This window comes from Tenrec ecaudatus, chromosome 16, assembly GCF_050624435.1.
Source record: "Tenrec ecaudatus isolate mTenEca1 chromosome 16, mTenEca1.hap1, whole genome shotgun sequence".
In the NCBI taxonomy this organism is placed as follows: Eukaryota; Metazoa; Chordata; class Mammalia; order Afrosoricida; family Tenrecidae; genus Tenrec; species Tenrec ecaudatus.
In genome coordinates, this window is record NC_134545.1 from 81,563,564 (window position 1) to 81,576,735 (window position 13,172).

At 55.5% G+C, this 13,172-nt stretch overlaps 1 protein-coding gene across 1 annotated transcript in view; it reads right to left on the reverse strand.

Moving 5' to 3' along the window:
• Positions 1-4,076: 4,076 nt before the first annotated feature.
• Positions 4,077-13,172, reverse strand: part of SLIT1 (slit guidance ligand 1) — a 200,359-nt gene continuing 191,263 nt past the window's right edge. The window contains exons 31-37 of the mRNA XM_075533452.1: positions 12,292-12,429; positions 8,751-8,988; positions 7,198-7,328; positions 6,671-6,825; positions 5,488-5,776; positions 4,973-5,184; positions 4,077-4,315 (exon numbers count right to left, since the gene is read on the reverse strand). Coding sequence (XP_075389567.1) covers positions 4,077-4,315; positions 4,973-5,184; positions 5,488-5,776; positions 6,671-6,825; positions 7,198-7,328; positions 8,751-8,988; positions 12,292-12,429 — 1,402 coding nt within the window. The remainder of the gene's footprint in view (positions 4,316-4,972; positions 5,185-5,487; positions 5,777-6,670; positions 6,826-7,197; positions 7,329-8,750; positions 8,989-12,291; positions 12,430-13,172) is intronic.

Below are 13,172 nucleotides of genomic sequence, written 5' to 3' on the forward strand. Positions count from 1 at the left end.
TTATTTTAACTTTGAATATGTACCAAGTCTCTTTAAATATTGAAATCTTGTGGACTTTTTTGTGCTTCTGTGTTTTACTTTTCCTACCAGGCCCTCCAGGAAACTGTTTTCTGTATGGGCAAAGAGCCACTCGGTGAAATCCCAGGCCGGGAACGATTTCCTTTGTCCTTTCCAATTTTCGTGTTGGGTTTTGAGGGGTGGGCTACTGAGCTAGGGGACATGTGGGAGGGATTTCATCAACATTGGCATCTATTCCATGAGCTTCTTCAAGGCGCTTATCTTATTGCAGCATATTAAACTTCTTTGATATTAAAGTGTATGTGTGTGCATGTGTGTGTGCGTGCGCGCGCGCGCGCGTGTGTGTGTGTGTGTGTGTGTGTGTGGTCTCTGGAGAGGACTCAGAATGCACTAACAATCAAGTTGATAGGTTAACAAAAAATGAAAAACCCAAACTCCTTGCCATCAAGTCATTGTCCGCTCACAGTAACCCTACAGGACAAGGTCCAGCTGCTGACCCCTGTGAGTTTCTAGTCTACACATGTTGATGGCGAATGGCTGACCTCTTCATTAGCAGCCCACCTCAGAACCTTCCACTTTGCCACCAGGGCTCCTGCTAAGTTCCCAGGGGACCAAAGAGCGGGACCTCAACCATGGGGTGGAGGCTCAAGGACATTTGACCAAATCTTAGGCCACTGCATGACCTATCCCGATCTTCTGGGAAAGGGCAGTTCAGGGGATGACTCCTTGGGAATTCCCACGGCCCCGCTGGAATGATGCCGTCCTCCATCCTGGGGCCGGAGCAGTTGAGTGAGGACTCCTGAAGTGGAGGCACCGGTTCTGCATGGCCCGTCTTGGTTGTGACAGGAAGATAGGAGAAAGTCTTTCATTTGCTCAGTTCATAACCTGTTCTGGGCTGTCTGTCCACACAAAGGACCAGTGGTTTGTCTAAGGATTTCATTAAGTGCATCTGGCAGTGATGGTTACCGTGCACAACTATGGCTGGTGAAACCAGCCTACCTTCTTAATTTATATCTGGAAGACAAGTTTGTAACATTTAAGATGTTTTCATGGGCACACTTAAGGTACGGCATGTGCTTCTGCAGCGACAGCACTAGGAGACCAGTCTATGGCTCTGGGGTCAGAGGGAGGCTGCCCGGGTCCCTGTAGTGGCAGAACCCCTACCCGGAATGTCTGCCAGGGCCTGACTGCACCTTCGCACACAGGTCATTGCAACCCTGCGGCCCTACAGAACCCCGGGGGTGCCGCCACCTGTGAAATGGGGGTAGGTCTGCTAGAGGAGGTTTGTCTTCTAGCCCCACTGATGCTCAAAACAAAACACCCTAAACTTGTCCAATTCTCAGAAACCCTTGGAGCCCAGGAGAAGTAAGGGTGTGTCTGTACACAAATTTAGGAAGTGTAGGTGTAAAGAGACTTAAATGAGTCACCTCCCCCAACCTTCATGTGTGCTGTGTGGGCTCACCCTGACCACTGTGGAGGCACCTGTGAGGGGGTGTCCCCCAGGCCTCCCTTTCTACTGGAGGTTTTGAGAGGTCCAGGTGTAGCTTGGAGCCATCCCTGGGGTGGTGGTGGCGGTGGGGGGTGAGTGACCTGACAGCAGGGAAACCAGGCCTGCAGCTCAGCACTCATTGTTAACTGAATAAGAGACCGGCCAGGCAGAATCTGGGTGAATCAATGTCATGTTCACAGAGAAGACGGCAGACAGTATCTAGCATGTTCTAAATGCACTAGGACAAGGACAGGCAGCTCCCTCACGGACCCATTCTAAACCAGTCTCTTTAACCCATAGATTTAAACAAGACTACAGAAACCCCCGAGCAAAGCATCACAACCACAGAGCTGCTGAAAATCAAGCCAAGACACTGGGTGTTGACCTTTAACATAGAAAAATACTATAACAAAATGAAATACAAATATATATTAGAATCTGTAAGTATTCTGTATAAAGAGATACTTTCGTGGTTAGGCTAACAGCAGGCAACGAGAAAACCAAGTCCGACCTTTTCCAGTTTCCAACACCACCACCCACCTCCCTGGGAGCCGGGCTGCCCAAAGGCCGGCTTCTGTGTCTTCACACGGAAGTTTAGTGGAAACGGCCCGTGGTGGCAACCAGGAGCCAGCTGAAGGTCTTGACCAAAGGAGGCCGTGCGATATAGAGATGGTTTCGCGGCCAGCTGCCATCCCGACTGCCAGTGAGCCAGAAGGTGACGGGCAACAGGAGTGATGGACGCTTCCTTAGCAACTTGCAGGTTCGTGGCCACATTGGAGGACAAGGTGGTGGTGGGCCCAGTGCTCTTAACTGGCCTGCGGACCTAGTGTGAAGCGCTGGGACACCGGGTGCTGCGGGTGGGGCCAGGTACGGTGGCATAAGCTCACAAGCACATTCTTTAGGAACAAACACCTCGGGGTGGGGGAGCAAGAAGTAGTTGGCACCTGCATACAGGTGCCCTTTCCATGGTGCCTCCTGGCTGTGCCCTCAGGTCTTTGGGAGTTGCTCTCAAGGGGAGTGGGGGTTGGGGTCCAGGTCTCGGTGTCGCTGGGTTCTAGAACACTAGGGAAGGGGCCTGTAATGTTTCTGCCCTGTTCAGCTCCATACTAGTTACTTTCCAAGGTCCTCCCCCCCCAGAGACTCAGAGTCAGAAAGGGAGGCTCAGGCTGCAGTCCACAGGAGGACCTACACACAGGCCCCTGGGGATAGGTAGCTCTGCCCTTGCTCAGAGTTAGAGATTAAAATCTGGCCCCATGGTGAGGACCTCTGCCAGTCACAGGGACCTAGGTACTCCATTCTCTGGTCCCAGAATGTTTAGGCCCGCGCAGTCACAGGAGTGTCACCCCACATTGCTGGGGACACAGGCATTGCGACCCCAACACTCAGCTCTTGCCAGCTGCTTGCAGAGGGAAGGATCAGGAAAGTGATGTGTACGGCCACCCCCTTGCCCATCAGGACTCTCCCAGAGGCACACCCTCCAGCCATCTCACTAGGCTCAAAAAACACCTTTTACTATGCTGCATCTGTATTCAGTGACTTCAGACACCAATTCCTTCCTTGCCAACACCTAGGGCAGTCTAGTTGGACCTCAACTCGAGCCCAAACTCCCTCTGTCTTCCTAGGTGTCCTGCCCACCATGTGCCTCCTGGTCAGTTCACTTTGGCCTATAGGGGGCGCAATACCCCAAGTACCTAGTCCTGGGCGAGGCACATAAATATTTGTCTTGGTGATCAATGAAACGATCTTGTAACTCATTCTTCTCGAGGCTTCCTCCTGGATCCACAGTGGAAGGGTCTACATATTTATACACATATACCCCACCCCCATTTTATAGCTGGGGAGGGGAAGGGGAAGGTAGAATTGCCCAAAGTGGTGGAGTAGGCTAGGTTTCCTCTGCCTGGACAGCTGCCCCTCAGGGTTCATCCTGGTTAGGCATCCTGCCCCCAGGCCTCCCCAGTGCAATGGGACAGCAGCTGGTGGCTGGAGCACTTTGGCTAGTATTGGAACCTGGTGACGTTTATTCAGCTAGAACCAGTATCTCCCTTGCCCTTTCTGGTGGGATCCAATCCCAGTGGCTGTTTCCTTTGTATACGTGGAAACTAGAAGCCTGGTCCCAAGAACAACCTCCAGGGCGTCTTGGCTAAGCAGTGGCTGCAGCACCCCACACACCGAGACGAGGGGACGCCCCTTCCTGACCAGCAGGAGAAGCCCTTCCTAGCCACAGACACCGGCAGCTGAAGAAAGAAGCCAGGGTCAGACCGGTTGTCCATCGCAGGCTTTAAGCTGCCCCCCCCCACCCGCAGCGGGTGGTGGGGAGGGGGCCAGGGACCCAGCTTCCGAAGGTCACTATGGGCCAGACCTGAGGAGCACAGGGCAGGTGTGGAGAGGGGCCGGTTCGTTTCTCCAGACCCCAGTAGCGGGCCTGGACTGGGTGCCCCCATTCCGCACGCCTTGGCCTGACCTCACGCACGCATTCAGTCAACAAATATTTATTAAGCGCCCCTTTGTGCAAGGCACTTCTCGGCAGGCAGCCCACCGCCGAGCTGTGCCCCCCACCCCTGTCCCGGGGCTACACGCAGAGGGCGCAGCCGCACTTGGTGGGCTTCTCCACCTCCTCCACAAAGGAGGTCCCGTCGCTGCACTCGAAGGTGAACTTCCTCCGCTTCAGCCGCAGGCCCTGGCAGCAGCCCTGGCCCGGGCACGCGCCCCGGCACTCTAGCCACGAGAGCGGGCGCGTGGTCTGGCAGATGGCATAGCCCCTCTGGACCTGGTGAAAGTCTCGGACAGGGTCCCCCCGGCACTCGGACTCTGGATGGGACAGACACCGAGAGAAAGGCTCAGGGCCCCTCCCCGCGGGCGGCGGCGGCGGTCCTCCATGCTCGCAGACCCCGCGCCCCTGGACATGCACGTGCGCCAGGGGGAGGAAGCGCTTTCTAGCTGCCGGCGCCAGCGGGGCTGCCGACACCGGCGGGGTGCAGGAGGCACCGCGTCCAACGGCGCTGGAACTCGGACTTGGAGAGAGTGTGGCCTAGGGGGACCGGCCAGCCGCCGCCTCTGGATTCCTGGAGATTCCCCGCGCAGCCGGCCGCAGGAGGGGCTGGGTTCCAGCCGAAGTCCCTTGGTGAAGCAGGGCCAAAGGGTGAAGGAGGGAAAGAACCCCCCAGCCCCCAGTGACTTCTGCTGCATTCCATCCCTCCAGCTTTAGGGGCCAGGAGAGACCCCAGCCTCTAGGAAGTGAGGGTGTCCCAACAAAGGGGCCCCAGGGCAAGCTGGGTCTAGGGAGGGGTGAGACTCTGTCTGAGGGGGTTCATTGTCTGGTTGGTGGGGGGAGCAGCTCGAAAGCCCAATGGTGGCCCGGGATGAAGGGGATTCGCTGAGGTTGGGAGGAAAATGCCAAGTTGCTAAGGCCAACGGGCGGGGGCGGGGGTGGACTGGAGAAGGCATGTCAGGAGGGGGGCCCCTGACCTTGCTCACACAGCTCGCCCGAAAAGCCCTGGTCACAGACACAGCGTGCCGCCTTGGTGGCCAAGGCCTGGCAGTGGCCATGCAAGCACCGCAGCCCCCCGCAGGGGTCGGCAGGAGCGCCGGCCTGGTTGCACAGGGCCCCCGAGAACCCATCCCGGCACTGGCAGCGGTAGGAAAGCGCATCGAGGGGCACGCAGTTCCCATGGACACACCTGCAGGGGTAGAGAGGAGAGGGAGAGGGCTGTGAGGCCAGGCCCAGCCCGCCCTCCTGGCCTCTCACTCAACCAGGGGGGCAAACTGTGACTTGGGGAGGTTCTTCCCTAAGCACCCATTCCTGTTAATAAAAGTTGCCACCAGAAAACACGCAATGGACACCCTGGGTCAGGACATGCGTACCCATTGGAGAGTTTAAAGCAACACTTTCCACTTGGCTCTTCTCCTGGAGCTGTTTAGTAGTGGACAGAGTGCAGCGCCCTGCTCGCCCCTCTTCCCCCACCCTCCCCACTCAGACTCACTTGTGACCATGGCAGGGGCCATCAGCTGGCTGGTCGCAGTGCACGCCTGCCCAGCCGGCTTCACAGTGGCACACAGGCCCCGGGGTGGCATTGGGCTGGCAGATGCCGTGCAAGCAGTAGAGCTTGCGGCAGGGCTCACAGCCGGGCACCACACCCGGCTTCATCTGGGTCTTGGTGAAGTCCTGGAGCTCGTTGTTGATGTACAGGTTCCGTATGCAGCCGTGGAAGCTGGTGCCGTTGGGGATCTGCCATAGGCGGAGGGCTGCCGAGTTCACGTCCACGGGCATCCCTGGGTGGGTGGGTGGGGTGGCAGGCAGACACACCCAGCACTGGTGTTCATTCTGGCCCTAGGCCTCCTGCCTTCCATCTCTGCACCCTGAGCCAAGGCCTTGCTGCTGTCCAGGGGTCTGGCTCCTTTCCCAGAAGCAATGAGAAGGCCGCTCCCTCTGTCTGCAGAGCTGAGGGGGAGGCTTTGGGGTCCCCGTGGCTAAAGTCTGGATAACCTCCCCAAGGGCAACAACATTTACCAATTAGGGACTCTGAGTGCAGCCAAGGCCCTGGGGCCTAGAACCAACGTACGCGGCACACTCTCACCCACCGGGGCCACTGGACTGCAGCCTCAGAGATATGTCGGCGTTTGTGTCGTAGGGATGCTGCATTGAGATGGAGTCCCAGGGGCCATCCCTCACACCGAGACGAGCCCACTGTACCCAGAAGCCTGCGTTGGCTCAATGGACAAGTGTTTGTGGGTGGTGGATGAGGGGAGGGAAAGGGCCATTTTGCTGGCAAAACCTGTACAGCCAGCTGGGGAGGTCCCCAGTTGGGGCAAGGACTCCTGTCTCCAAGTCTCTTGCAGCTGCTCTGGACCTCAGAGGGTCCCAAGACTGGGAATGGACCCCAACCAATTGGGAAGCCCCTTGTGGCCCAATAGGAAGAGAGCTGCCCGTGGTGGGAAGACAGCCAGGTCAGCCCTGGGCTGGACCTGTGGCCCAACCCAGACACCCACTCTTTTGGGGAGGGAAGCCACCAGAGATCTGGCGATTCATTACTACTTTTCCCCACCCCACCCGCCTTGGAATTCCCCAGAGTGCAGTGCCCTGGGGACTGACTCTCCTGACAGAGGACAAAAGAGGTCCCACCCTCCAAAGAACATCACCTCCCGCCAGGCCCGCTCACTCCTCACCTCCCACATAGAGCGGGGCCTCCCTGTTGAGCGTGTTGTGCTTGCCAAAGTTGTCCATGGTCATGGGGCTGCCACCGTCGATGGAGAGGTTCACCATCTGGTCAAAGGTGACCAGCTCGACTGTGTGGAACTGCCCGTCGTTGATTGTCTCCGCGCTGGAAGAAGGAGGGAGACACCCCCACCCCACCCAGGGAAGGGGCTTCAGTTCGGGGTGGGCTCTTCCCTAGAAAGGCCAGGTGATCCAGCAGCTGCTTCCCAAGGAGCTCAGTCTAGTGGCCTATGTGGAGATCCCTGGCGAGAACAGAAGCGTTTGGGGTAGAGGCGTCTGGAGTAGGGTGAGGATGGGCAACTGCTTGGGCCTCAGAGCCTCAGACCCAGGCAGGGGTCCCCTAGAGGGCTCCGATAATCTTTACACTCATGGAGCCCAGGTTCCAAGGGGGCCCAATAGCCACCTGCTTCTGGCCTTGGAGACCCTGACTAGTGGGCTCTTGGGCCCGAGGGCATCTGGTGGGCATGGGGACGCCAACCTGTAGATTGCAGAGCTGGGGTAGCTGCCTGGGTCATAGCTGACGCGCACGTGGCCCTGGTACAGTTCAACCGCGATGTGGTCGTTGTCCCCGTTGTAGAGCAGGATCCCGTTGTCCTCTGCCGTGGACACCTGGGGGGCCACAGCGCTTTCTCTGCCACCCGCCCCAACCAGCAGCAGCCCAAGGCTGGTAGGTGAGGCAGAGTGACCCCAAATTGGAAAAGAGGTGCTGTGGGCAGGTGCCGTGTCCCCCGCAGGCACTGACAAAGCCCTGGGAACCCCTGTTTCACATATCACCCACTGTCAGTCTAGCCAGAGCCCATGCCAGGCAGGGAGGGCAGATAGGTCCTCGGAGAAGGGGGTGGGAGTTGTGACCCAGAAGGGAGGGGTGGGGAGGAAAGGGCAGAGTGGGCAAGGGGAAAGAGAGCTATGGGGGCAGCTTTGGGAGCAGTGTGAGACCTGCAAAGGACAAGTTCAGGAAGGCTCCCTCTGCCAGCCAGAGCTGCCCACCCCGGGAAGGGCCCGCTCACGAGAGAGAGCCTGTCCTGACAGGCCTGTGCATCGAAAGACCAAATTCTGTCTTGGAGGGCTATCCTGCTAAAACCTGAAGAAGCCATGATTTTTTCCCTTCTGCCTGTCTTAGCCCTGTGCCTTCTTTCTTCTGATATAAACAAAGGCAGCGCCCTAATCTGTAGTGGGCTCATCAGCCGGGTTGAAGCAATCATAGCCACCCCATCTCCCTGGACTCAGTGGTTGGTTCAGGGAAGGCCATGTGACTAAAGTCAGACCAATCAGAGGGGTTCTCTGGGGGGGGGCATCCTATTGGAGTGGCAAGGATATTTTTTTCCTTGGATAGCTGGAGTGAGGAGCACACTGGGATAAGCGGGCCTCTCAGGGGATGGCTACAGGTTACCGAGCAGCTAGGGTGGCTGTGGGGGGCTGTCTGAACCTGTGAGCAACCAGGGGTGTGAGGCGGTGATGCCAGGGAGGGAGGAGAGCTAGGTCAGCAGGCCTGCGCTGAAGGGATCCCAGGACAAAGGGCGGAAAGGAGAGGCGGAGAGAAAGGAGAGGAGAGAGATGTGGCGTTTGTGATGGGAAATGGACTTGGGGGAAAGAGAGAAATGTCTAAAGAGTTTTAATTTTTTTTTACTATGGGAGGTGCCATAGAAGCCACTCCCTTCTGCCACCTCAAGAAATATGAGATGTCTAGCAAAATATTGATATTATTCTTTAAGGTCGTGGAAGTGGGATTTGCTTTTTTCTCCCTTTATTTTCCTCTCCACACAAGGCTGTTCTGAGGTGGACAGACTCACAGTCCTGACAAGGACAACTGACACTTGATTGCAGATAGAAACCCAGAGATGGTTACGTGCAGCCACAGTGGGGTCCTGGGAGAAAGGCAAGGCGCAAGGGGACAGGAGGGAAGTGTGTGGGGGTAGGGAAGGGGTTCGGGGACTTTGGGAGCCAATGAGCTTTCCAGGTGTGACTGTGACGCTCCACTTCCAAGAACTTTGCAGACCAGGGTCCTCAGCCCCCCCACCCCCACCCACGCACCTGCAGCGTGATGTTGGCCCGGGGCCAGTTCTGCAGGTCGGTGAACTGCAGGTAAGTGTCTCGGTCCACAAAGTTGACGCTGAGCAGCTTCTCACACTCGGGGCCCCCGAAGCCCGGGAGGCACTGGCACACGGGCCGGCTGCCCTGGTCCACACAGTGGGCCCCGTTCTGGCACTCGGTCCCCTCACAGGGGCTCCTGGGGGCGGCGGGGCGGGGCGGGATCTCACAGAGCTGTCCGCTGAGGGGAAGAGGACACACGCTGAGGGGGAGAGGTCAGGGCAGAGCAGCCACCTCCCACCGCCCTGGAGAGCAAGTCACTAAACATCCCCGGGGAATGTTTATGTCGATGCTTCTGAGACACTTTCATCGGTATCCCTGGCACCCACTGAGCCCGAATCTGCATCTTCACGCACGATCCAGGTGTCCAGCAAGTTTGAGAAGCACTCACTGCGCATGCTTAACCCCTTCCAGGCAGGATCGGCCACGCCCATTTCCAAGAAAATAGACTTAGCCTGGATACAAGCCACCCGGCATTGAGTCAAATGACTAACCTCAGAAAGGAAAGAAGGGCCATGACCAATCTCATAGCAATAAAAAGGACTGTTGGGGAGCCTGGTGGCACAGTGGTTAAGTACTCAGCTGCTACCGGAAAGGTCAGCGGTTCGAACTTACTACCTAGCCGTCCAATGGGAGAAAGATGTGGCAGTCCCTTTTCGTAAAGACTTACAAAAAACCAAACTATCAAATCCATTCTGATTCACAGCGACCCTGCAGGACAGGGTAGAACTGCCCCTGTGAGTTTCCAAGGCTGCAAATTTTACGGGAGTGGAAAGCCTTACCTTTCTCTGTAGTTTGGAACGGCTGACCTTGCATAACTCAGTCGAACACATAATCACTACACCACCAGGGTTCTAGCCTTGGAAACCCAGTGGGGCAGTTCTACCCTGTCCTATAAGGTCACTATGAGTTGGATCAGTTTGATGGGGGGGGGGGTATCTCGTAGACTTGGATGTGGGTCAGAGGAAGTCCAAGCAGCAGACGACCCGATCTTCAAATCCCCCATGAGTCTTTCCTTAAGCTGCCCTTTCCCACTGTGAACTGCACGTCAGCAAATTAGACAGCACAGATGAAATGGATGAATTCCTGAAAACCCAAACTGACTAAAACACACACACACACACACACACACACACACACACACACACGCAAACAACCCAAACCTGAGTAGACTCATAACAAGAGATTTAACTAACTAAAAAAAAAAAAAAAACCAAAAAAAGTTTCAGAACCAGAAGCTTTCTATGGTGAATTCCCTCAAATATGTAAAGAATTTAAACAGAAAAAGAATAATAATTTTAAAAAGCAACAAACCTCACTGCCATCGAGTGGATGCCGACTCATAGTGACCCTACAGAGCAGGGTAGAACTGTCTCTTTATGAGACTAACTCTTTATGGGAGTAGATAGCCCCATCTTTCTCCCATTTAAAGAATAATCAATACAAATTCTTTACAAATGCTTCTAGGAAACTGAAGAGGGACAATATTACCTAATTTAGTCTGTGAGGCCAGTATTACCTTGGCACTAAAATCAAATGACAGCACAAGGAAAGGAAACCACAGACAGCGTCCTAGTAGGAATAAAGATGCAAACATGCTCAACAACCTACTAGCCAATCAGCCTACTGATATATAAGACCTACGACAAGGTGGGAGTCTAGGATAAAAGAGAAAAAAGACAAACCAACATGATCATCCCAATAGATGCAGAAAAAGCATTTGACACAATCCAACCCCTCCTCGTGATAAAAACTCTCCAACCAGACAGAACAGATGTCACCGGACGTAATGAGGAAAGACTGGTTGCTTCCTCCTTGGGATGCTGAACAAGACAGATGCCCTCACCACTTCTATCCAGTAGTGTTCTGAGGGTACAAGCAGAGCAAGTGGACAAGAAAATAGACTAAAGGGCATTGCTCTTGGAAAATCAACACAACTGCTTCTATTTGCAGACGGTAGGCTCCTGTCTGCAGAAAATCCCAAAGCTCCCACGCCAGGCTCGGTGGGGAATCCCACTTCACCCCCCCTTCCGCCAGTAGCTCTCAGTGGACCCAGAGCCCAAAGTTAGGACCTCAAACTTCAAACTGTTAGAAGAAAACTGAAGGGTAAATGGTCATGAGCTGGGATTAGGTAACGGCAGAAACAGATAAACCAGTCTTCCTCCAAACGAAGCACCAAGCGTGAGGGGACATGTGGCAAACCATGTGTCAGGTAATGGGTTAGGTCAATAATAAGAGCTCAATAATAAGAAGTTCAATAACTGAATTTAAACGGCAAAGGAGCTGAAGCGATTTCTCTAAAGAAGATCTTCAAGTAGCCAACTGCATCTGAAGAGATGCTCAGCATCATTAGCCTGTCAGGAATTCGTCCATCGGAAGCATTTAAAAAGCCTCACATCGTGCCCACGCGGTGGCTATAATAAAAATGGCAGACGCGAACAAGTGTTGGTCAGAGGTTAGGGAAATTGGAGCCCTCACACCTCGTCGGTGGGGATGTGAAACGGCTCCCATACTTTAGTACACAGCCTGCAGTCCCTCAAAGAATTAATCACCCTCACAGTATGCCCAACAAGTCCACACCTAGGTAGATACCCAAGAGATTTGAAAAGATATCTTCACATTAAAGAAACACACACACCTGTCCACAAATGTTCATAGAAGCCTTACGGTAGTCTAATGTTAAACAATCCGGATGGATAACAGAAGTGTGATACAGCCATACACTGGAATATTATCCAGCATGAATACAAATGCATGCTATAACACGGATGAATCTCGAAAATCCCATGTAAAGTGAGAGGCCAGTCACAAGCACCGCAGGATTGTCTTTGGGGGATGTGTGAAATGTTCTAAAATTGGACTGTGGTGACGGCTGTCATTGGACTGGACGTGGGTGAGGTATGTGGCTGGTGGGGCCCATCTCAATAGGGGTGGCTGTTGATTGAAAAGCACCAGCAGACCAGGGGGAGCAAATGAATCAGAAAGAGGGCAGGGGTTCAGAGGGGAGGAACCAAGATGGGGATGTGCTGAATGACTCCTGGCGGGCTCACGGCAGCTCTGCACCTGCCCTTAGTGGATGGGTGTGGCTGCAGAGGTTCCACTGGACTGGGGAGAGATAGCCATTTGCCCAGTCATCTGTCCCTACCTCCCACCCCTCCACCCCTCCGCCTCTGCTCTGAGCTGTCAAATCACTTCTCCAAGGCCACGCAGCTAGTGACCTTGGCTGTATTCTGGCTCATGGCCAGCCCGGGGGCAGGACAGAACTGCCTGTGGCGTTTCCAAGGCTGCCACCTGGCGAGAGGAAAACACCTGGGCTTTTCTCCCGTGGGACCGCTGGGGTCGGTTCAAACTACAGACCTTTGTGTGTTCCGACAAGCCACCGTGCCACCGAGCTCCTCGGAATTGGCCTAACCATGGGGAAAACCCATCGCTAGTAAACCTTGGCATTGCCACAGCCCAGTGTGGGCATCCGGGCTCCACGCACCTGTAGCCCTTGGCACAGAGGCAAGAGTAGGTGTCGACTCCGTCCACACACTGGGCCCCATTCTGGCAGCGGTGGTCCCCACAGTCATCTCGGTTCTCAGTGCAGTTGTCGCCTGTGTAACCTGGCGGGCACTCACACCTAGGGGTGGGCAGGATAGGTGGGTGACGGCCAGCCAAATGTTCCAGGACCCAGGGCCCATACCACGGGGTGGGGGTGGGGGAGGGTAACTGCATGTGACAGAGAAGCTCCGTGCCCAGTGAGTCTGTGGGCACCCCTGGAGGGCAAGCAGAGTCCTAGATCAAATGTTCCCAGAGCCCGTGCTGGGGTGCATGGGGGACTATGTAAGCTTGGGGTGGTGCCCCTGGGCTGGGAAGGGGATCCCCATTAACCACTGCAGCACATCCAAGGCCAAGCTTCAGCCCTTCCCGGCTGTTGCTGCTCCCTCCTCTCTTCCCCATGGCCCCTAGCCCCAATGGGGTTGATCCTTGCTCTCAGAGGCACATGGATGCCAGGACTGTGCCCAGCTCCCAGCTCTCCCTGCTCTCCCCAAAGTCTACCTTGGCCCAACAACCTATCACATAAGGGGTCCACTCGACCACCCTGGCTTCAGGAATCCCATCCTGCAAGGACTCCCCCACGTTCACCACCTACCCCATCCCTCCCTGCCCCAGCAGCCTCCCCTGCGGTCTGATGAGTCCCCACTGGCAGCCAGGGTTAAAAGCAGAAACGGGCTGAGGGGAGCCCCTGTCAGTCAGCGTGGAACACCTAGGGCACCGGTGGCCGAGTGTGCACGCGGGGATTGCCAGGGCTTTCTGCTGAGGCGCTCTGGGCAGACTCAAGCTGCTAGCCAAGACCGTTTGCACCTCCCAGTTCGCTCTGGG